This window comes from Orcinus orca, chromosome 16 (assembly GCF_937001465.1).
Source record: "Orcinus orca chromosome 16, mOrcOrc1.1, whole genome shotgun sequence".
Classification (NCBI taxonomy): Eukaryota; Metazoa; Chordata; class Mammalia; order Artiodactyla; family Delphinidae; genus Orcinus; species Orcinus orca.
This window is the reverse complement of record NC_064574.1, coordinates 82,248,855-82,271,669: the sequence shown is the minus strand read 5'-3', so window position 1 is coordinate 82,271,669 and position 22,815 is coordinate 82,248,855. Positions and strand designations below refer to the sequence as shown.

Sequence of the window (22,815 nt, the reverse complement as noted above, 5' to 3'; positions counted from 1 at the left end):
CATTCTCTTAAAATGTAAGGTCACTAGTGAGTACTCAGTTACTCACAGTGAGTGTGTATCTGGTTGATACTTTATGGCTGAAATCCCATCGTGTGCTAGTTGCTCTTCAGAGCTTCCCTCCGGAAGAAAGCTCAGCCCAGCTATGGTATTTATTGCCCTTTGTACAGTTAGTTGCTCAGCCGCAGCTGTCGAGGCTGCAAGTTGTGTGCCCTGGGTGGGCTTGGGGAGTCGGACAGACCGGGGCCCGGGGTCCTGTAGAAGGGCTCTCATTACCCTTATTTTGAGAGTGGCTCCAGATTGTCCCTCTCCTGCAAAAAGACCGAGAGGGGAAGGGCCTGAACAATAGAGATTTGGATACAGTCGGTCTGGGATCGAGTGCCTTTGACTGTGCTGCTGCTTATAAAATTACAGTCATATATGTAATTTTCACATGTGAACAGCGTCATAACCGAGCATTTGGGGACATGCTCCTTGTTCATCGTTCTGTCTGTTCTTCACATGTGGTGCATCATCTACACGGTACCCAGAAGTGGTTTTATTTTTCCCTTGAGCGCTTGCAGCTATGATCCTGGGTACTGACTGTTATTTCGCTTGGAGTTGATCTGTCAAGGTGCAGACTCCCTTTATTTGGTGTTGTCATTCATTGAATATCTCTTAATGTACGTTAGCCAGCCACCCTGTGGCAGAGCTGGGTAATGTCTGCTCAGCTCTTTTGAAGGAGCCATATAACCCCAATTTGGTAAAACTGGCATGTCTTACCTTAAAGAGAAAAAGTTCAGTCTCCTCCTTCCTGCAGTTACGCAGAGTAAAGTTACTCGCTAGTGAGCCTTGTTGTCAGTTAGAATCAGCTCACAGTTCCTGGTGAATAAAGACTGGTGTCATTTTGTGTTTTCCTGTCATTTGCCCGAGTGAGATCCAGGGACTTGAGTGTTTGTCATCCTCATATTAACTGAATCAAATGAAAGTGTGGTTTCCCTCTGTCATCAGTAGTCCTGGGGCAGAACTGATGAAGTACACCATGTTGCTCTTTCTTGGATATTTTAAAGCTAAACTAGATGTTTGACTTGCTGTTTAATCCGGCCTCGTGTGTATTAGGTCGGTGGTGTGGCCAAGTGCAGGCCAGCATCCCACTCATGATTGACTGTCTCAGAGCAGGTTGGACGAGTGTATCCCCAAGCCGTCTACTTTCCCATCCGGACCCTGTACCTGACCCTGAAGATAGAGCAGCGGGAGCGCTACAAGAGCGGTACGTCTCTGGGGGGTGCAGTGGCCAGGTCCCCACTGCCGCGGACACATGCTCGCTTGCAGCTCCTTTCCAGCATGTGGGCTGGTCTTGTGTTTAGTCCCTGAGAGGACAGTGGGTCTGGAAGATAAAACCTGATCTCCCAGTGAAGTTTCTGGTTCTCCTTCGCCACAGCGTAATAGGGTGTTCATCTACCTGAGTGATTCGATCCCTAAGTAGAAAAAAATATATGAAATTTTTAGGTATAGATAATTATAAAGTTGAACTTGCCTCATTAGTTATAAATGCATCCTGGTAAACATTATAAATGTTAGTTACGGTGTTATAAGGAATATCTTCAGCTGTCAGGGGATCAGCATAGAAATCAATCTCACCAAATGTAAAAATGTACTCGAAATAGAGGTTTATAATCTATATTGAATAGTTCTGGTGCATAAAGAAATAATTTAATGGTTTCAGTTACCCACTAAGCATGGTGCTTTGTAAACACCACGTTTACTTGCTTTACCACGTTTTTAATATGTAGACATTTATGCTGCGAGGCCAGAGTCTGGCTAGGAAGGTGACTCCATCCACTGGACAGTGGCAGCATCTTCTGGTCCTGTGCCGGGTGGGTGAGGACTGCACAGCGTGCTAGCTCCAACCTCCTGGGTACCTGGGTAGATTCGTGTTTTGGTCATTTGAAAGTTAAGATTTTTTTATTCTAAGAGAGCTGAAGCTAAAAGAATGAGCAAAGGAGGTTCTACAACATATTTCTTTTTCCCTTTTTTAAAATATTTATTTATTTATTTTTGGCTGCCTTGGGTCTTCATTGCTACGTGCGGGCCTTTTCTAGTTGCGGCGAGTGGGGGCTACTCTTCTTTGCAGTATGCAGTCTTCTCATTGCAGTGCTTCTCTTGTTGAGGAACACGGGCTCTAGGCATGTGGGCTTCAGTAGTTGTGGCACACACAGGCTCAGTAGTTGTGGCTCACGGTCTCTAGAGCACAGGCTCAGTAGTTGTGGCGCACGGGCTCCGTGGCTTGTGGGATCTTCCCGCGGCATGTGGGATCTTCCCGCGGCATGTGGGATCTTGCCGGACCAGGGCTCAAACGCGTGTCCTCTGCATTGGCAGGTGGATTCTCAACCACTGCACCACCAGGGAAGTCCCTACAACATATTTCTTATATAGTGAGTGACTGTATTTTTTTTTTTTTTTTTTTTTTTTTTGCGGTACGCGGGCCTCTCACTGTTGTGGCCTCTCCCGTTGCGGAGCACAGGCTCCGGACCGCAGGCTCAGTGGCCATGGCTCACGGGCCTAGCCGCTCCGCGGCATGTGGGATCTTCCCAGACCGGGGCACGAACCCGTGTCCCCTGCATCCGCAGGCGGACTCTCAACCACTGCGCCACCAGGGAAGCCCGAGTGACTGTATTTTTCAAAGATGGCATTTTATACATGTGGTTTGGTTTACCTAGATGAGAACATGTAGGCTGACTTGTTAACTACTTCTAGATTCTCTGAGCTCTAATACAAGGAATGAATTTTGAAATGTTCTGCCAGACATTTAAAAAAATATTCAAACTTCCACTGAAGTTAGAGAGTCCAGTGAAGCCTGCACACCCTCACCCAGACCCACCAGTTACGTGCTGCCATACCTGCTTTCTCTCTCAACACATACGCCTTCTGGAACCACTGGAAGCCCAGTTGTAGGGGCTGCGCTCTCCGCAGCGCCCTCTCCTTAGAGCCAGGGCGCCTCCCACACAGCCCCTGGGAAGCGCCCCGGGATGTGTCCCACGCCGGCAGGAACCAGCGTTCCTTTGGCCGGTGGGTCCTTAGAGCACCGACTCTCCCATCGGTCATTTTGGCGCTGACATTGGCGTTGTGTGTGTTGCTCTCAGATTCTGGACAGCAGCAGCCAAGTTCAGTGGGTAACCAGTCCCATTCTGCATCAGATCCAGGGCCCATAAGAGCCACGGCCCCCATGTGGCGCTGCAGCCGAATCATGCACATGCAGCGGGAGCTGCACCCGACCCTGCTGTCTTCCCTGGAAGGCATCGTCGATCAGATGGTCTGGTTCCGGGAAAACTGGCACGAGGAGGTATGTGATGTGGTCTCGGGGGTGCTGGCATCCTGCGGAGGGGATGGATCGTTTGGAATGCTTTCATGGCCGTGTTCTCTTGAGACTACCTGCCTGGTTGCGTGTATGTTTGTTGTTGGATTGAACGGTGGAACAGCAAATACTTCAGGTCTGCACGCTAGCGCTGCCTTAATATTGGAAGCAGAAGACTTCAAAAGGAGATGAGATTGAGAAAGCCATTTCTGGCCTTAAAATGCTTACTTTGTTCGCGTGTATGAGCTTAATCACTGAAATGCCACCACTGACCAGGGAGCAGCGATGGTGTGGGCAGGGCTCACTCACTGGCCGCTCGTCTCCAGGAGCTGGGAGCTGGTTCTCAGGCCACAACCTTAGTGGCGGTGATAGAATAATCAGGCTTTGTTGCCCAGATATTTGTCTGGTTGGCCACAAGCCCCCTCGTTAGTACTGTGTTATTTTGTGTGTGTGCAGAGTACACTGAAGTGATCTGAAAATAGGTTTTTTTCCTTGGTTGCTCAACAGAAAGGTATGTGTATGATGCAAAAAGTGGGGTCTTGGGTCTTTTTTTTTTTTTTCTTAAAATGTTCAGGACAGTTGCTTCTCATTGTTAAGAACACAGCTCATGGCATGAGTGTCCGGGCGGCCCCCTGGTTCTGCACAGTCTGGTGCTGACGCCTGCTGTGCGCCAGGTGCCGAGAAGAGCTTTGTCAGTGGTGGGGCCGGGTGGGCGGGGCAGGTCCTTTTTGGTTGGTGGGTGGGTTGCTTGAATGGAGAGCTCTGTTGTGCAAGCTGCCTCGGGTCTCTTTCCCCCAGGTTCTCAGGCAGCTCCAGCAGGGCCTGGCGAAGTGCTACTCTGTCGCATTTGAGAAAAGCGGAGCAGTGTCAGATGCCAAGATTACGCCCCATACTCTCAACTTCGTCAAGAAGCTGGTGAGCACGTTCGGGGTGGGTCTGGAGAACGTGTCCAACGTCTCGACCATGTTCTCCAGCGCGGCCTCCGAGTCCTTGGCCCGGCGCGCACAGGCCACCGCACAGGACCCTGTCTTCCAGAAGCTGAAGGGCCAGTTCACAACCGGTGAGTCCTGATCCAAGGGAGCTCCCACTCAACGTTTTTCCTCCGTCTTAGCATCTAAGTTAACCACATCCGTTCGTTTTCATGAGCACAGTACCGGGCGAGCTGGTTAGACTGTGTTTAAAATACAGACTGGATCACAAGGAAACTGACATTCCCCGCCTGGGACTGCACGTCCTTCCCTCCTGTGAAAGGTCAAGGTTTCAGGGCCAGAGCACCGGGCTCCCTGTCAGGTTAGACACAGGGTTTTAGGACAGACCTGCTTCTGCTCCCCCGTCTCTCCTTCTGCTTGGTTTTCATGGGAAAACGCAACAGGGTAAGGTGAGGCAGTAAGACCCAACGGTGCAGGGCCCGAGGTGACAGGTAAGGTTCAGACCTGTAGTGGATTCTGGTGGCAAGATGATAAGGAAGTTGTGTTTCTGATCCTGTCCCCAGTTCAGGTTCATGCATTTCCCTAGACCCACAGGAACCCCACCTCTTTCTGCATGATCTGAGGTGAACGGTCCAGTCTCCCTCAGCCCAAACCCTCATCTGTCGTAGGGACCCTCGTCCCCCCAGTGTACACACAGGCACAGCTGCATCCCCTGGAGCTTGTGCTTGTGTGGTCTGTCATCCTCTGAAAAAGGAAGAGTCTGAGATGAAAGTTTCATGGAAACCATCATATATTACTTAAAAGAAGTGATATTTAGTGTATCTTTATTTTAAAATGTCCAGATCATTAAATCAAATGTGGTCTGAAATAGAGAATTAGAAGTGGAACAAATCATCCGGATTCTGATGTGAAAAAAATGACAAACACTGAAACTTGAAAGAAGGACAGCTATGAGGCTCTGACCAACCACAACGTGTAGCGAGTTTCAGATACTTAAATCAAGAGCTGTCCAACGCCTCTTGTCATGTGCCCCCAGGGAGGACCGTCTCTGGGTTTTAGCACTGTGTTCTGGTCTAGAAAGTGGAGGAGAGTTGTTCCTTCATCTCCAGCAACATTGCATGCATTGGGTACTAGCTCCAAGTCTTTAAGGAGGTAGAAGGGAGTTCAAAACAGTACATTAAATTTATCTCAGAGAAGACTTATTTACAAGCAAAAACTTATACCCAAGTGTTGATAGCCGCTTTATTTGTAATAGCTCCAAACTGAAGTCCACCCAAATGCCCCTCTAAGGAGAATGGATACACAACGTGTGGTATTTCCATACTCATGTAAAGCAAATAAAGAGGAGTTAACAGCAGCTTAGGTGGACTTCGAAGAAATTATGCTGGATGCAGAAAGCCAGCCTCAAAAGGATTCCTGCTGCACGCTGCTTAAGTATGAGACACTTGTGAGATAGCGTAATAATCAAGATGGAGGCCAGAGTAGTGGGAGCCAGGCGTCAGGGATGCGGGGGGGGAGGTGGCTGTGGCTCTGAGAGGCTTTGGGCGTCCTTGGTGATGGACGGTGAGCATCTTGGTCACGGTGCTGGTTTGGCGCTCCCTACATGGCATCTCACGGAGACACACGTGCACGCGCGCACACACAGGACACGTATTTGAATCAGCCCTGGGGGTTATGCCAAAGCCTTGGTTTCGGAAAGGGGTGTGTGGCCCTCCCTGTACATTTCTTTGCACTCCTGTGAATCTATATTCATTTCAAAATAAAAGTTAACGAAAAGTAACGAACAAAAATCCATTACATGAATGTCAGGCCTGAGCTTGGTAACACCTTCCTGATCCAGAGCTGAGAAGGAGCAGCCCCTGTGTGCAGCTGCCTGCGTCCTGGCTGGGTGGCCTCTGCCGTAGCTCTGCCGGGGAGCCTGGGTGGAAACCTGCCTCCTCGTGTTGGTGCATGGGGACCTCTCCAGCCACCCGCTTGTGTGAAGTCATGCTAGAGTTAAAGGGAAACCAGAGAAATGCTGTGAAAAAAACCCCACACAGTAAAAGTGCATTGACTTTCAGGGGCTTCCCTGGTGGCACAGTGGTTAAGAATCCACCTGCCAATGCAGGGGACACGGGTTCGAGCCCTGGTCCAAGAAGATCCCACATGCTGCGGAGCAACTAAGCCCGTGCACCACAACTACTGAGCCTGTGTGCCACAAGTACTGAAGCCCGTGCGTCTGGAGCCTATGCTCCACCACAAGAGAAGCCACCACTATGAGAAACCCGTGCACTGCGACGAAGAGTAGCCCCCGCTTGCCGCAACTAGAGAAAGCCTGTATGCAGCAACGAAGACCCAACGCAGCCAAAAATAAATAATGTAATTTTTTTTAAAAGTACATTGACTTTCATAAAACTGATGACCCTGTACACAATTGAGGTCACGCGTGGGCGTGATGATTAGAACTGCTGGAGTAGCGGGGTGCTGTGCTGAGGGCCTTAATGCGTGCTACCTTGTTTAACTTAATCCTTGAGGGTCCATGCTATTTATATCTGTCCTGTGACTTACAGTGCTTTGCTGCAGACTAGACGTGAGATGTGTCTGTTTCCTGCCTGGGAGGTGCTTGAGCTGTGGTTTTTGTAGTGAATTAGAAATAGCCCAAATGACTAAAAATGTTTCTAATCATATTTTATTTTACAGATTTTGACTTCAGTGTTCCAGGTTCCATGAAGCTTCATAATCTTATTTCTAAACTGAAAAAGTGGATCAAAATTCTGGAGGCTAAAACCAAGCAACTTCCAAAATTCTTCCTCATAGAAGAAAAGTGCCGGTTTTTGAGCAATTTCTCAGCACAGACAGCTGAGGTAGAAATTCCTGGGGAATTTCTGATGCCAAAGCCGACACATTACTACATCAAGATCGCCCGGTGAGTGAGCCCGACCTGGCCCGGGATCACCAAAACCTTCCCCAGCAGACCCCCCAGGCAGAGCTGGCCAGCGGGTCACACTGTAATTCCCTCCCCTCTGCACTCCTTCCCCCAAAACGGGAGAGGACACAGTGTTGCTCTAGGATATGAGTACCTTTAAAGGGTCTGGTCTAACCACTGGGTTCAGTGTCTTGTTTGAGTCAAGCTTTTGTTTGCTCTCAAAAGAACCCTTTCTGAATCCCCATGGAACTTGACAAAGTATAGTTTCGCAGTCTTCTGTAAACTCAAAGCACAGGATTCAAAAGAATCAGACAATGGTCAAATTTACCAGAGCGAAGCAAGTTGCATCTCATTTAAAATGTAAAGTGAGCTGTGAAGGGGCGACCCTTAATGGTCAGGTGTTTCCTCCAAACCTGACCCGTCCTGGCCGCCCCCTCCCCCTCCTGCCGTCAGCGTGCTCAGGCCCACGGCCCACGCTCGCTCCTCGGGCACCTGGTCCTCTGCCCCAGCGCCAGCCAGTGGGGCCCGTGCCGTCGTGGCTGCTGGACTCCTCTGGGCCGGTTAGCGCCCGTCTCTGGCTGCTGAGGCTGGACCCTCGGCGTGCCTGTTTGAAACTTCCAGCTTCGCCTTCTCTTCCTCCTCTCGTTTTCCCTCCGATACTGTGGCACGACTGCCTTGTCGCAGTGAGGTGGGGTGTAAATGACAAACCGCCGCTGTCGTACGGTCTGTTTTCCAGGACGGTTCTGACAGCCGCTTCTGTAGAGCTCCATTTTCTTCTCCAAGGAAAGGCTTGGAAGTTGCGGCTCGGGGCGTTGGTGTCTGATTGTCCACTCCTCCCGGCAGGTTTATGCCCCGGGTGGAGATTGTGCAGAAGCACAACACGGCAGCCAGGAGGCTGTACATCCGCGGGCACAACGGAAAGATCTACCCATACCTGGTCATGAACGACGCCTGCCTGACGGAGTCGCGGCGGGAGGAGCGCGTGCTGCAGCTGCTCCGCCTGCTCAACCCCTGCTTGGAAAAGAGGAAGGAAACCACCAAGAGGCACTTATTCTTCACAGGTACCAGCACGGCCCAGGGGCTGCACAGCGACACCCGGCAGCCTGTGCCGTCTGTGTCAGCAGCTGCGAGTCTCTGAGCCCCGCCAGGTGGGGGCAGGCGGTAGGCTGAGGGCTGGTGCCTGCAGGGGCCCTGCTCCTGGAGGGAGGGGACACCTCCACCCCTGGGGCCTGAGGCTCCTCCCCGCAGGACGGGCGCCCAATGAGGACTTGTCTGGAGAAGGAGGCCCTGGGCCCGTGCACACGGCCCTCCTCACTTCCCCAGGAATCTTCCCAGGCTCTGGCGATGCCCGGCCGAGTAGAGGGCTTGTTGGGCGTGTGCTCACGGCACGTGGCAGTTTTTAAGTGCAGTCTCAGATCTGCTCCGGGACACAGCCTGCAGTGTGTGGGCACCGCCTGAGGTGCTGCCTGGGAGTCAAGGAGCCCCGGGCAGGCCACAGAAATCTCAGGCAGGCAGCAACCAGCAACCTTGAGTGAGGTCTTCCCAGAACCAAGTTGTCGTGGGTGAATTGTGAGTCTGTAGTAAGAGGTGTAGCTGAGCTGCCTGTAATCCCACCCAGAGGCGGGAGCTGTTGTTACACTTCAGCATGAATCCCCAGTTTAGGAGCCCATTGCAACGCGTATTATCTGGTCCTGTACGGAACTTTCTTCTGCCAGCTAAGTTGTGATCCAGCCTATTCTGACCTAAAATCTCTTGCCCTTAAGTTCAACATCCCCAAAATAAGAAGTACATTTAAAAAAAAAAAACAGGTCTGTAGAAAGCTGTGTGCATTTTCACATGAATGTAACGTGATCTACCGTGTTGGTCCCAGCTGTGCTAGTTGGTTGTTCTTTGCTGCTTCCAAAGAAACAAGCTCCTGGTTAGCTCCAGGTGGTGGTCCGTGTACGTCCCCTGGAGTCCTGTAGGAATTTCTTCATGGGTTGAAGCCATGGCAACGGGCCAGTAGCCAAGCTTTAACTGGCGTTAGACTGAATCAACTCTCAATTAGAAGTCAGAGGCATCGTGTGCCCAACACCCCCCCGCAGGCTGGCAGACTTGGCTCAGAGCTGTGCCGCTCAGCTCCAGAGCACTTGGCGGCACAGCCTCCTTGTTCTTCTCGTGAGGTTGCCTAGTGAGGCCTTCCTGGTCACCTGTGCCTTAAACGCAGGTCACGGGCGGCTTGGGCTCCGGCCCTGCTAGACGGAGCCTCAGGCCGTGGGCTGAGGCCACCGCGCCATGTGACCGCGCTCTCCCGGCTTCACCCGCGCCTCTGCCCCAGCGCTGGGCTGTGAGCCCCGCTCTCATCTGCCTGTCTCTCCCCTCTCTCCTCAGTCCCGCGCGTGGTGGCCGTGTCCCCGCAGATGCGCCTGGTGGAGGACAACCCATCCTCACTCTCCCTGGTGGAGATCTACAAGCAGCGCTGTGCCAAGAAGGGCATCGAGCACGACAACCCCATCTCCCGCTACTATGACCGCCTGGCCACCGTGCAGGCGCGCGGGACGCAGGCCAGCCACCAGGTGCGGGGGCACCGGGGCCGGGGCCGGGCAGGGGGTCCAGTTGGACTGGTGAAGTGGCCGTGGGCCTTGGTGAAGGGGCCTTTGCCGCAGACCATTTGTTGTAACAGGACAGAGAGGTACGTTTCAACCTTGCAGAGCCTCATAGTCCTTTACCTGCACTTGCAGAGAGGCCCAGATGTCAGAATTTTAAGAGTAACTTCATGGCAGGTTCATTTGGCCAACAAACCAGGTGTAGGTGATGGGAGGCTGTCTCCCCATGTAGTGTTCACGTTTGTCTGGTTTGCTGCAGGGCCTTAAGGTGCCACACAGTCTCTGTACCACATGTACATTCTAAAATACAGAAAGTGGGGAACCCTGAAACACGTCGGGCCGGCTGTTTTTGTCGCCTAGGGTGGCAGCACAGTGCCCCCCACCGAGTCCTGGACGGCTCTCGGCTGCACCCGTCAGGTGGACGAAGGTCCCTCTCCATCTGCAGGTTCCTGCCCTTGATGGATAGCAGGACAGGGGTGGCCCCTGGATGAGAAAGTTTTATCCAGAATTGTCTGCGTCACCAAAAGGCATCTCTTCGGGCCATTCTCTGGATGCCTCTGGCGTCCTTCCTGTGTTTCCCGAGAGGGCCTCATGGTTTCTAGGAGAGACACCCTAGAGCTGGAAGCTGTGACTTGCCTCTGTTCTCCCGGGGACTGGTCTACATTAATCTGGGTCCCAGAGGACTTGGTTTAGGAGGATGGAGCCCACAGGTGCTCGTTTCACCCACTGCGGCAGTGCTCAGGGCACAGGGTCTTGTGTAAGCCTCCACCTTCTTGCCGGTAAAGCAGGTGGGATTCCTCTGTTCTGGTTGGCCTCTGTGGAGCATGGGCAGTTTTGGGGTGTTTGTGGGAGATGAATGGATTGGATTCTTCAGGCTGCATGTACCTTTTCACAGTGTGGAAGCCATCAAGTCCTGTCTGCAAATACATGGCTACCTCAGAATGCCCTATCGCTTTGTAAAGATGGAGCTGATGACTGGTCCAGCGTAGAAACAGTGCTAGGGTCCTGCTGGGCCAGCTGGAGATGCTGACAATACAAATAATCCCAGCTTGGTTCCCTCTTCTTAGTCTTTGTCCCCTAGTTTGTTTTGTTATTAACTCTGCTGCTTCATCCTTTGCAGTTTTTTATAACACCTTTGGGTATTATAATTGGGATATTATTCACATGCCATAAAATTTCCCCTTTAAGATGTACGATTTAGGGGCTTCCCTGGTGGCGCAGTGGTTGAGAGTCTGCCTGCTGATGCAGGGGACACAGGTTTGTGCCCCGGTCCAGGAAGATCCCACATGCCGCGGAGCGGCTGGGCCCATGAGCCATGGCCGCTGGGCCTGCGTGTCTGGAGCCTGTGCTCCGCAACGGGAGAGGCCACAACAGTGAGAGGCCGGCGTACCGCAAAAAAAAAAAAAAAAAAAGGTGTACAATTTAATGTTTTCAGTATTCACAGAGTTAGTCATCACCACTATCTATCTTTAAAACATTTCATCACCCGAAAAAAACTTCATACCTGTTCCTAGTCACTCCCTATTCTTCTCTGTCCCCACCCCTGGTGACCACAGATCTTTCTGTCTCTGTGAATTTGCTTATTCTGGGTGCATCATGGGATCGGAATCATACAACATGTGATCTTCAATGTCTGGCTTCTTTCATTGAGCGTGTTCTCAAGGTTATCTGTGTTGTAGCATGTGTCAGTAGTTTCTTTTATTGCTGATTATTCCCTTGTATAAATATAACACATTTAATTTATCTGTTCATGAGTTGATAGACTTTAGCTTGTTTATACTGTTATGATTAATGCTGCTGTGAACATTTGTGTACCTGTTTTTGTGCGGGCCTGTGTTTTCATTTCTCTTGGATATATACCTAGGAGTAGAATTGCTGGGTTACATGGTAACTCTTATGTTTAACATTCTGATGAACTGCCAAACTGTTTTCCAAAGTGACCGCAATATATGAGGGTTCTAATTTCTCCACATTCTTAACAGTGCTTAGTATTGTCTTTTTGTCTTTTTGATTATAGCCATCCTAGTGGGTGTGAAGTGCTAGCTCATTTTGGTTTGATAACCAGTGATGCTGAGTATTTTTTCATTTGCTAATTGGCTGTTTGCATATTTTCTTTGGAGAAAACTCTGTTCAGGTCCTTTGCTTGTTTTTAAATTGGGTGATTTGTCTTTTTATTGTTGATTCTAAGAATTCTTCATATGTTCTGGGTGTAAGTGACTTGGTACAGGTGACATCACCTTCTTGGCTGTGTATCGGCCATGTTGTCCTGCTTCTTTTCATGCCTCATAACTTTCTATTGAAAACTGATGTTTTGGATAATATAATGTGGCAACTCTAGAAATCACATCCTTCCCCCCAAGGTTCGTTGTTGTTGCTGTTTGTTTTAGTGACTTTCCTGGGCTGATTCTCTCCAGGATGCCATTGAGGAATATCCAAAACCAAACTCACCAACTCTCCTTAGAGGACGTGACCACTCCTCACACAAGTGCAGCCACTGAGGTGTCTTCTCAGTTAGCCCAGCGGCCAGCCAGTGATTTACAGAGATATTCTTTTTTTTTTGAATTTTTGAATTTTATTTATTTTTTTATACAGCAGGTTCTTATTAGTTATCCATTATATATATATATTAGTGTATATATGTCAATCCCAATCTCCCAATTCATCACACCCCCACCCCCACCATTTTCCACCCTCGGTGTCCATACATTTGTTCTCTACATCTGTGTCTCTGTTTCTGCCCTGCAAACCGGTTCATCTGTACCATTTTTCTAGGTTCCACATATATGTGTTAATATACGATATTTGTTTTTCTCTTTCTGACTTTCTTCACTCTGGATGACAGTCTCTAGATTCATCCACATCTCTACAAATGACCCAATTTCGTTCCTTTTTATGGCTGAGTAATATTCCATTGTATGTATGTACCACATCTTCTTTATCCATTCATCTGTCAATGGTCATTTAGGTTGCTTCCATGGCCTGGCTATTGTAAATAGTGCTGCAGTGAACATTGGGGTGCATGTGTCTTTTTGAATTATGGTTTTCTCTGGGTATATGCCCAGTAGTGGGATTGCTGGGTCATATGGTAATTCTATGTTTAGTTTTTTAAGGAACGTCCATACTGTTCTCCGTAGTGGCTGTATCAATTTACATTCCCACCAGCAGTGCAAGAGGGTTCCCTTTTCTCCACACCCTCTCCAACATTTGTTGTTTGTAGATTTTCTGATGATGCCCATTCTAACTGGTGTGAGGTGATAACTTATTGTAGTTTTGATTTACATTTCTCTAATAATTAGTGATGTTGAGCAGCTTTTCATGTGCTTCTTGGCCATCTGTATGTCTTCTTTGGAGAAATGTCTATTTAGGTCTTCTGCCCATTTTTGGATTGGGTTGTTTGTTTTTTCTAATATTGAGCTGCATGAGCTGTTTATATACTTTGGAGATTAATCCTTTGTCCATTGATTTGTTTGCAACTATTCTCTCTCATTCTGAGGGTTGTCTTTTCGTCTTGTTTGTGGTTTCCTTTGCTGTGCAAAAGCTTTTAAGTTTCATTAGGTCCCATTTGTTTATTTTTGGTTTTATTTCCATTACTCTAGGAGGTGGATCAAAAAAGATCTTGCTGTGATTTATGTCAAAGAGTGTTTGTTCTATGTTTTCCTCTAAGAGTTTTATAGTGTCCAGTATTACATTTAGGTCTGTAATCCATTCTGAGTTTATTTTTGTGTGTGACGTTAGGGAGTGTTCTAATTTCATTCTTTTACATGTAGCTGTCCAATTTTCCCAGCACCACTTATTGAAGAGGCTGTCTTTTCTCCATTGTATATCGTTGCCTCCTTTCTCATAGATTAGTTGACCGTAGGTGCGTGGGCTTTCTATCTTGTTCCATTGATCTATATTTCTGTTTTTGTGCCAGTTCCATATTGTCTTGATTACTGTAGCTTTGTAGTATAGTCTGAAGTGAGGGAGTCTTAATTCCTCCAGCTCCACTTTTTTCCCTCAAGACTGCTTTGGCTATTCAGGGTCTTTTGTGTCTCCATACAAATTTTAAGATTTTTTGTCCTAGTTCTGTAAAAACTGCCATTGGTAATTTGATAGGGAGTGCTTTGAACCTGTAGATTGCTTTGGGTAGTATAGTCATTTTTGTAATATTGATTCTTCCAATCCAAGAACATGGTATATCTCTCCATCTGTTGGTATCATCTTTAATTTCTTTCATCAGTGTCTTATAGTTTTCTGCATATAGGTCTTTTGTCTCCCTAGGTAGGTTTATTCGTGGGTATTTTATTCTTTTTGTTGCAATGGTAAATGGGAGTGTTTCCTTAATTTCTCTTTCAGATTTTTCATCATTAGTATACAGGAATGCAAGAGATTTCTGTGCATTAATTTTGTATCCTGCAACTTTACCAACTTCATTGATTAGCTCTAGTAGTTTTTTGGTGGCATCTTTAGGATTCTCTACGTATAGTATCATGTCATCTGCAAACGGTGACAGTTTTACTTCTTTTCCAATTTGTATTCCTTTTATTTCTTTTTCTTCTCTGATTGCTGTGGCTAGGACCTCCAAAACTATGTTGAATAATAGTGGTGAGAGTGGACATCTTTGTCTTGTTCCTGATCTTAGCGGAAATGCTTTCCGTTTTTCACCATTGAGAATGATGTTTGCTGTGGGTTTGTTGTATATGGCCTTTATTATGTTGAGGTAGGTTCCCTCTATGCCCACTTTCTAGAGAGTTTTTATCATAAATGGGTATTGAATTTTGTCAAAAGCTTTTTCTGCATCTATTGAGATGATCATATGGTTTGTATCACGTTGATTGATTTGCGTAAATTGAAGAATCCTTGCATCCCTGGGATAAATCCCACTTGATCATGGTGTGTGATCCTTTTAATGTGTTGTTGGATTCTGTTTGCTAGTATTTTATTGAGGATTTTTGCATCTATATTCATCAGTGATATTGGTCTGCAATTTTCTTTTTTTGTAGTGTCTTTGTCTGGTTTTGGTATCAGGGGGATGGTGGCCTCGTAGACTGAGTTTGGGAGTGTTCCTTCCTCTGCAATTTTTTGGAAGAGTTTCAGAAGGATGGGTGTTAGCTCTTCTCTAAATGTTTGATAGAATTCACCTGTGAAGCCATCTGGTCCTGGACTTTTGTTTGTTGGAAGATTTTTAATCACAGTTTCAATTTCATTACTTGTGATTGGTCTGTTCCTATTTTCTGTTTCTTCCTGGTTCAGTCTTGGAAGGTTGTACCTTTCTAAGAATTTGTCCATTTCTTCCAGGTTGTCCATTTTATTGGCATAGAGTTGCTTGTAGTAGTCTCTTAGGATGCTTTGTATTTCTGTGGTGTCTGTTGTAACTTCTCCTTTTCATTTCTAATTTTATTGATTTGAGTCCTCTCCCTCTTTTTCTTGATGAGTCTGGCTAATGGTTTATCAATTTTGTTTTGTTTATCTTCTCAAAGAACCAGCTTTTAGTTTTATTGATCTTTGCTAATGTTTTCTTTGTTTCTATTTCATTTATTTCTGCTCTGATCTTTATGATTTCTTTCCTTCTGCTAACTTTGGGTTTTGTTTGTTCTTTCTCTAGTTCTTCAGGTGTAAGGTTAGATTGTTTATTTGGGATTTTTCTTGTTACTTGAGGTAGGCTTGTATAGCTATAAACTTCGCTCTTAGAGCTGCTTTTGCTGCATCCCATAGGTGTTGGATCATCGTGTTTTCATTGTCATTTGTCTGTAGGTATTTTTTGATTTCTTCAGTGATCTCTTGGTTATTTAGTAACGTATTGTTTAGCCTCCATGTGTTTGTGTTTTTTACGTTTTTTTCCTTGTAATTCATTTCTAATCTCATAGTGTTGTGGTCAGAAAAGATGCTTGATATGATTTCAGTTTTCTTAAATTTACTGAGTCTTGATTTGTGACCTAAGATGTGATCTATCCTGGAGAATGTTCCATGTGCACTTGAGAAGAAAGTGTAATCTGTTTTTGGATGGAATGTCCTATAAATATCAATTAAATCTGTCTGGTTTATTGTGTCATTTGAAGCTTGTGTTTCCTTATTTATTTTCTGTTTGGATGATCTGTCCATTGGTGTAAGTGAGGTATTAAAGTCCCCCACTATTATTGTGTTACTGTCGATTTCCTCTTTTATAGCTGTTAGCAGTTGCCTTATGTATTGAGGTGTTCCTATGTTGGGTGCATATATATTTATAATTGCTATATCTTCTTCTTGGATTGATCCCTTGATCATTATGTAGTGTCCTTCCTTGTCTCTTGTCACATTCTTTATTTTAAAGTCTATTTTATCTGATATGAGTATTGCTACTCCAGCTTTCTTTTGATTTCCATTTGCATGGAATATCTTTTTCCATCCCCTCACTTTCAGTCTGAATGTGTCCCTAGGTCTGAAGTGGGTCTCTTGTAGACAGCATATATGGGTCTTGTTTTTGTATCCTTTCAGCAAGCCTGTGTCTTTTGGTTGGAGCATTTAATCCATTCACGTTTAAGGTAATTATCAATATGTATGTTCCTGTTACCATTTTCTTAATTGTTTTGGGTTACTTTTGTAGGTCCTTTTCTTCTCTTGTGTTTCCCACTTAGAGAAGTTCCTTTAGCATTTGTTGTAGAGCTGGTTTGGTGGTGCTGAATTCTCTTAGCTTTTGCTTGTCTGTAAAGCTTTTGATGTCTCCATCGAATCTGAATGAGATCCTTGCCGGGTAGAGTAGTCTTGGTTGTAGGTTCTTCCCTTTCATCACTTTAAATATGTCTTACCACTCCCTTCTGGCTTGTAGAGTTTCTGCTGAGAAATCAGCTGTTAACCTTATGGGAGTTCCCCTGTATGTTATTTGTCGTTTTTCCCTTGCTGCTTTCAATAGTTATTCATTGTCTTTAATTTTTGCCAATTTGATTACTATGTGTCTTGGCGTGTTTCTCCTTGGGTTTATCCTGTATGGGATCTCTGCCCTTCCTGGACTTGGGTGGCTATTTCCTTTCCCATCCTAGGGAAGTTTTCGACTATAATCTCTTCAAATATTTTCTCGGGTCCTTTATCTCTCTCTTCTCCTTCTGGGACCCCTGTAATGCGAATATTGTTGGGTTTAATGTTGTCCCAGAGGTCTCTTAGGCTGTCTTCATTCTTTTTTCTTTATTCTGTTCCGCAGCAGTGAATTCCACCATTCTGTCTTCCAGGTCACTTATCCGTTCTTCTACCTCAGTTATTCTGCTATTGATTCCTTCTAGTGTAGTTTTCATTTCAGTTACTGTATTGTTCATCTCTGTTTGTTTGTTCTAAATTCTTCTACGTCTTTGTTATACATTTCTTGCATCTTCTCGATCTTTGCCTCCATTCTTTTTCCGAGGTCCTGAATCATTTTCACTATCGTTATTCTGAATTCTTTTTCTGGAAGACTGCCTATCTCCACTTCATTTAGTTGTTTTTCTGGGGTTTTATCTTGTTCCTTCATCTGGTACATAGCCCTCTGCCTTTTCATCTTTTTTATCTTTCTGTGAATGTGGTTTTTGTTCCACAGGCTGCAGGACTGTAGTTCTTGCTTCTGCTGTCTGACCTCTGGTGGATGAGGCTATCTAAGAGACTTGTGCAAGTTTCCTGATGGGAGGGACTGGTGGTGGGTAGAGCTGGCTGTTGCTCTGGTGGGCAGAGCTCAATAAAACTTTAATCCCCTTGTCTGCTGATGGGTGGGGCTGTGTTCCCTCCCTGTTGGTTGTTTGGCCTGAGGCGACCCAGTACTGGAGCCTACCTGGACTCTTTCGTGGGGCTAATGACAGACTCTGGGAGGGCTCATGCCAAGGAGTACTTCCCAAAACTTCTGCTGCCAGTGTCCTTGTCCTCAAGGTGAGACACAGTCACCCCCCCACCTCTGCAGGAGACCCTCCAACACTAGCAGGTAGGTCTGGTTCAGTCTCCTATGGGGTCACTGCTCCTTCCCTGGGTCCCAGTGCACACATTGCTTTGTGTGTGCCCTCCAAGAGTGGAGTCTCTGTTTCCCCCAGACGTGTCGAAGTCCTGCAATCAAATCCCGCTAGCCTTCAAAGTCTGATTCGCTAGGAATTCTCCCTCCCGTTGTCAGACCCCCAGGTTGGGAAGCCTGCCGTGGGGCTCAGAACCTTCACTCCAGTGGGTGGACTTCTGTGGTATAAGTGTTCTCCAGTCTGTGAGTCACCCACCCAGCAGTTATGAGATTTGATTTTACTGTGATTGCACCCCTCCTACCGTCTCATTGTGGCTTCTCCTTTGTCTTTGGACGTGGGGTATCTTTTCTGGTGAGTTCCAGTGTCTTCCTGTCGGTGATCGTTCAGCAGTTAGTTGTGATTCTGGTGCTCTCACAAGAGGGAGTGAGAGCACGTCCTTCTACTCTGCCATCTTGAACCAATCACATACAGAGATTTTCTTAAATGCCTTGAATCAATAAGTTTTGGGCCTTTTTTGAGGGCCCCTGTGTGTGTGTGTCTGTGTGTGTGTATGGGGGGTAGCTCACAACCCCGCTGTAGCCTTCACCGCCTGCTTGTGCAGAATCTCGCCGTCAACCAGAAGTGAGAGCGTGGGCCTTCTGAGGTTTCTCATGAGCATGAGGCTGGCCTTCAGGGTTCCCAGGAATGTGGTGGAGCTTTTCAAAGCCCCCACGTTGTCTCACTCCCCAGCTTGTCCCTGGTCTGGCCGCCCTCTTGTGTGCTCTGAGTTCAAACAGACAAGCCCAGTAAATGGGAGTTTTTTTTGCAGAGGCTGCCGACAGGTCACCAGTGACCGTCCTCTGGGGATCAGGCCTTTCTGGGGTCACCACACCGATTCTGCCCACTCCAGTGGCTGTTAGCCTGCTTGTTTTTACAGCTGCCGAGGATACAAGGCTGTTGGTTTTCAGGGCCACTGTGGAGCTGGGGAGGAAGGGATGGGAATAGGACAATTAAACTGCCACGAAGCTCACTGTTCTCACCAAGATTCAGCCTTCTCTTTCTTGAATAAAAGTTGCTCAGATTGTCGCAAGCCTTTCATTTCCAGAGTTGTGGAAAAGTTTGTTTTGATGGGTTTTGGCAGTGTTCTCATTGCATTTACGGAGCAGTAGATTTTGGAAGTCCTCACTCTGCTATCTCAGAAGGGCTTCTTTCCATTTTGCTGATGAAGTGAACAGAAACAACGCGTGATTGGAAGTCTGCGTGGTTCTTGGTTGCTCACGGCCTGCATACTAGTGGTTTTCCAGAGCACATGGGTGTGGCTTAGCCCAGAAGAGACCTGTATCCTTTACCAGCTGGTCTAACGGGAGCCAGCTTAACTCAACAAGCTCTTTTTTGAGACCATCTCTAAGTATGTGATGTTTGAAACAGTATCGTGAGTCTTCCAGTGTAGAATTCAGTTTAAAGTGTTGTGTAACATCTAATCTCATTTTAAGACTAGCTCCTTCAGTTTATAAAACTTTTGTCTTTAATATTCTTGGTTACGAAGTATCCAGCTATTCTTTTGATCTTCTGTTCATCGGCCTGGTATATTCTGTGGTTGGTGAGTTATAGTATTCAGCTAATTACCTAAACTCTTGGTGAAACAGATCATTACACACCATGCAGCTGAGGCTTTTATTCGCAGAGCTCCATTGTTGCTTCGGGCATAAGACGTGGAACCTTGGAGGGAAATTGACCAATTTTGTGCATCCTCATGATTGGTCAAATGACACTGCGTATGCATTTGTCAGCAAAGTTCACTCAAGTGGTGCTAAGCAAGAAAGAAATTACAATATCAGAGTTTTCTTTTTGAAGGAAAAAAATAAGTGAATTTGATGGAAGAGTCATGGAGTGATGTGTCATTTCAGGTCCTTCGAGACATCCTCAAGGAAGTTCAGAGCAACATGGTGCCACGCAGCATGCTTAAGGAGTGGGCTCTGCACACCTTCCCCAACGCCACCGACTACTGGACCTTCCGGAAGATGTTCACCATCCAGCTTGCACTCATCGGCTTTGCGGAGTTCGTCTTGCATCTCAATAGACTCAACCCCGAGATGCTGCAGATCGCTCAGGTAACCTGATGTGAGCGGCCAGCCCTCCTGTAGAATCTGCGTCCTACTGTTTTAAGTTTCTGAAGCGTCTCCTTCTGAACTTTAGGACACCGGCAAACTGAACGTGGCCTACTTTCGATTTGATATAAACGATGCAACTGGAGACTTAGATGCCAACCGTCCTGTCCCTTTTCGCCTCACACCCAACATATCTGAGTTTCTGACCACCATCGGTGTCTCTGGCCCGTTGACCGCATCCATGATCGCCGTCGCCCGGTGCTTTGCCCAGCCCAACTTCAAGGTAGGTAAGGGGTCGTCTTGTGAGGAGCACAGACTGGGTAACTCTGCACGTGGTGGGCTCACAGGAGCCCCTGATCTGCAGACAAGGCAGGAGGAGGGAAGAGCATTCACAGCACATTCACTGGGGAAAAGGGGTTTAAAATGTTCGCTATCCATGAGTGTTTAGGATGCTGAACCCAGTTTACAAAGAGCAATCTAGAAGCCTCTATTGGATAATTTCCCCAGCTACTACCTCTGTGTGTCAGTTTTGTTTACTCCATTTTATAGCTACCTTCAGTTTCTCATTTTGCAAACCTTTCTGCTTAAGAGGGCAGGTGTGTCCGTGTTGGATGGCTCCTGTCTTACTGGGGCTACGGTGACGGGCCCTAAACAGACATGACTTGTGAGGCAAATAGTGAACCCCCATGAGATGCCACGTGGCAGATGCCCTTGGCCACGCCAGGGCTGTGACACTCTGCGCCTGGCACTGTGCTCGGGGAGGACAGACAGGGATTCAAATCCAGTTCATTCTCACCCTGATCCTGTCTCTCCACAGTTGGGGACGGAACACAATTTATTTTTTCTTTTAATTTCTGAGACCAGCTGTATTACTATTGGTTTGTTTGTTGTTTTCCCAGATAAGCAGTTTGTGTTTAGAGAAGGCTGCAGACACCAGTTGCTTTTGCAGAACCCTTACATAGAACAGGTTTTACATTATGGAATAATCTCTTAACTGTGAACCAGAACTTTGTGCTCTTTTTAATCTTCGGTTGCACATGCCCATCAGTGTGGGGTGCTGCTGTGGGATATAGTGATGAGCTGTTATGAACATGAGTGAGAACAAAGAGCCCACGGTTCCTTCTTGAGAAAGGAGTCTGCTCTGATGCAGGGAACAGCAGTGCACTTCTATCCACTTTGGCTTACGGCTTGAAATATGAGCTTCTCGTTTGTTTCCAGAACAATTGTTTCTATGCAATCAGGTAATTCTTAGAGTGGCATTTAATTGAAAACTTTAGGAAGAGTGAAGAAAGCCCTCCATATATTAAAGACCTGTTACGACTTGGAAAAACACTGGGAGTTACTCTGCACAGTCTGAGCTGGTGTAGACGGGAGGGAACTGGGCCTTCTCCAAACTCTGGGCCCAAACGTAGTGACTGCCTTTACGTTAGGCTAATATAGAGACCATGCTGTGTGGGAAGCTCCTTTAAAAACACATTCTGTTGGGGCCAAGTAACACAGAATAAAACCCTCAGCATGTCAGTCGAAGTTACTTTAAAGCAGCCCTGGTGCCTCACGAAGCTCCCGCGTCCTTTGATGGTGACAATGGGCTGAGGTCCCATGTTGTGGTTCAGGAGGACCTGTGCACGGTGTGCCCGTCGTGGGAACGCCATCTTGTCGGTGATGTCAGTGCCACCGCTGGCCTCTGGGTCCCCGGCCCTTCTCTAGTCCCCTCCCCCGGGTGCTTCTCACCTTCCTGCTGCAGCCACCACCTCCCCACCCTGTGGACCCAGTTCCCACAGTTCCCTGACCCCAGGGGAAGCGGCAGCCGCTGGCCCCTCCCTCCCTCCCCCTCCCTCCCTCTTTCTTCAGCTTAGAATCCACGGGGTGCCATCACGCGTGTCTGGCTGCGGTGGCCCCACCAGCGTGCCTGTGGCACCTGGCCCCGGTTGCTGAGGCTGATGGCCCGTCGGCCGCTATGGCTGAGCCCCTCACTTGGGGAGCTGCCCTCGGGGCTGTTGTTGGTTAAGCGCGGACCGTTCTGTTCTCTCCCCACCCAGGTGGACGGCATCCTGAAAACCGTGCTTCGGGACGAGATCATCGCTTGGCACAAAAAGACGCAGGAGGACACGTCATCTCCTCTGTCAGCTGCCGGGCAGCCCGAGAACATGGACAGCCAGCAGCTGGTTTCCCTCGTCCAGAAGGCTGTCACGGCCATCATGACCCGCCTGCACAACCTTGCCCAGTTCGAGGGCGGGGAGAGCAAAGTGAACACCCTGGTGGCCGCCGCCAACAGCCTGGACAATCTGTGCCGTATGGACCCCGCCTGGCACCCCTGGCTGTGAGCGCGGCCGCGGCTGGCCGGGAGGGCGGTTGCTCGCCTGACAGTTGGAGGGGGACGAGCATCAGGAAGGTGAGGCCGTTCGAGGGGGGAGCTGAGACTTACCCCCAGCTTTTCAAGTAAAGACGCCAGGGTTCCCTCGTGCAGAATTTATGAATTCTTTTTTACTGAGTTCCTCCCTCCGTGTGAATGTACAGATTGAACTGTAGAAAACGCTTCTGTGTCGTCATTTTTAACTTTCAGAAGTTACACCTCCCAGGAGCTTCGTGCTTTTGTACAGAACTTCGTAACAAGTGTACAGAAAACCCACTTAGTTGGAGAACAGGAAATTACGAACGAACTGTGTTGGATTTTCTCTGAGCACAAACTTTTACGCTGTACGTAACCAGCCTCGGGAGCCTCACTGAGCAGCCGACTGGATGGACGAGGCCCGGGGCCCCAAGGGCCGCCCACTTCCCCTGCGTTCAGAGTCGGATTCCTCTGGGGAGACAGCACTGCAGGGCTGGCGGAGAACCTTGCTCTACAGGCTGGCTCTCTGGATGTCTTCTAGACATTGCTGTCACTGTACTTGGAAAAAAGGAACACTTTTTCCTTCTTAATTTAGAAAGAAGCAACGAAGTTTTGTTCGTTAACTCCAGTCTGTTATGTTCACATTTTTATAAATATGAGCCTTGAGAATGTTCTATATGAATTTGTACAGTGTGATTTTTTTTAGAATAAATATTTTATAAAAGGA

General features: G+C 47.6%; 1 protein-coding gene across 16 annotated transcripts in view; it reads left to right on the top strand.

The window, feature by feature from the left end:
* The window catches only part of TRRAP (transformation/transcription domain associated protein), a 111,179-nt gene extending 88,364 nt beyond the window's left edge, over positions 1-22,815 (top strand). For 10 of the 16 annotated variants that reach the window (XM_049699245.1, XM_049699246.1, XM_049699255.1 and 7 more), the window contains 9 exons: positions 1,156-1,246; positions 3,120-3,319; positions 4,130-4,391; positions 6,940-7,165; positions 8,009-8,226; positions 9,536-9,720; positions 19,559-19,762; positions 19,848-20,042; positions 21,799-22,815. In XM_049699245.1, the coding sequence (XP_049555202.1) occupies positions 1,156-1,246; positions 3,120-3,319; positions 4,130-4,391; positions 6,940-7,165; positions 8,009-8,226; positions 9,536-9,720; positions 19,559-19,762; positions 19,848-20,042; positions 21,799-22,083 (1,866 nt within the window). In that variant the 3' untranslated portion in view covers positions 22,084-22,815. Of the gene's footprint in view, positions 1-1,150; positions 1,247-3,119; positions 3,320-4,129; positions 4,392-6,939; positions 7,166-8,008; positions 8,227-9,535; positions 9,721-19,558; positions 19,763-19,847; positions 20,043-21,798 lie in introns of those variants that run through there. The other 6 variants (XM_004268919.4, XM_004268920.3, XM_049699251.1 and 3 more) reach the window with 3 other exon arrangements.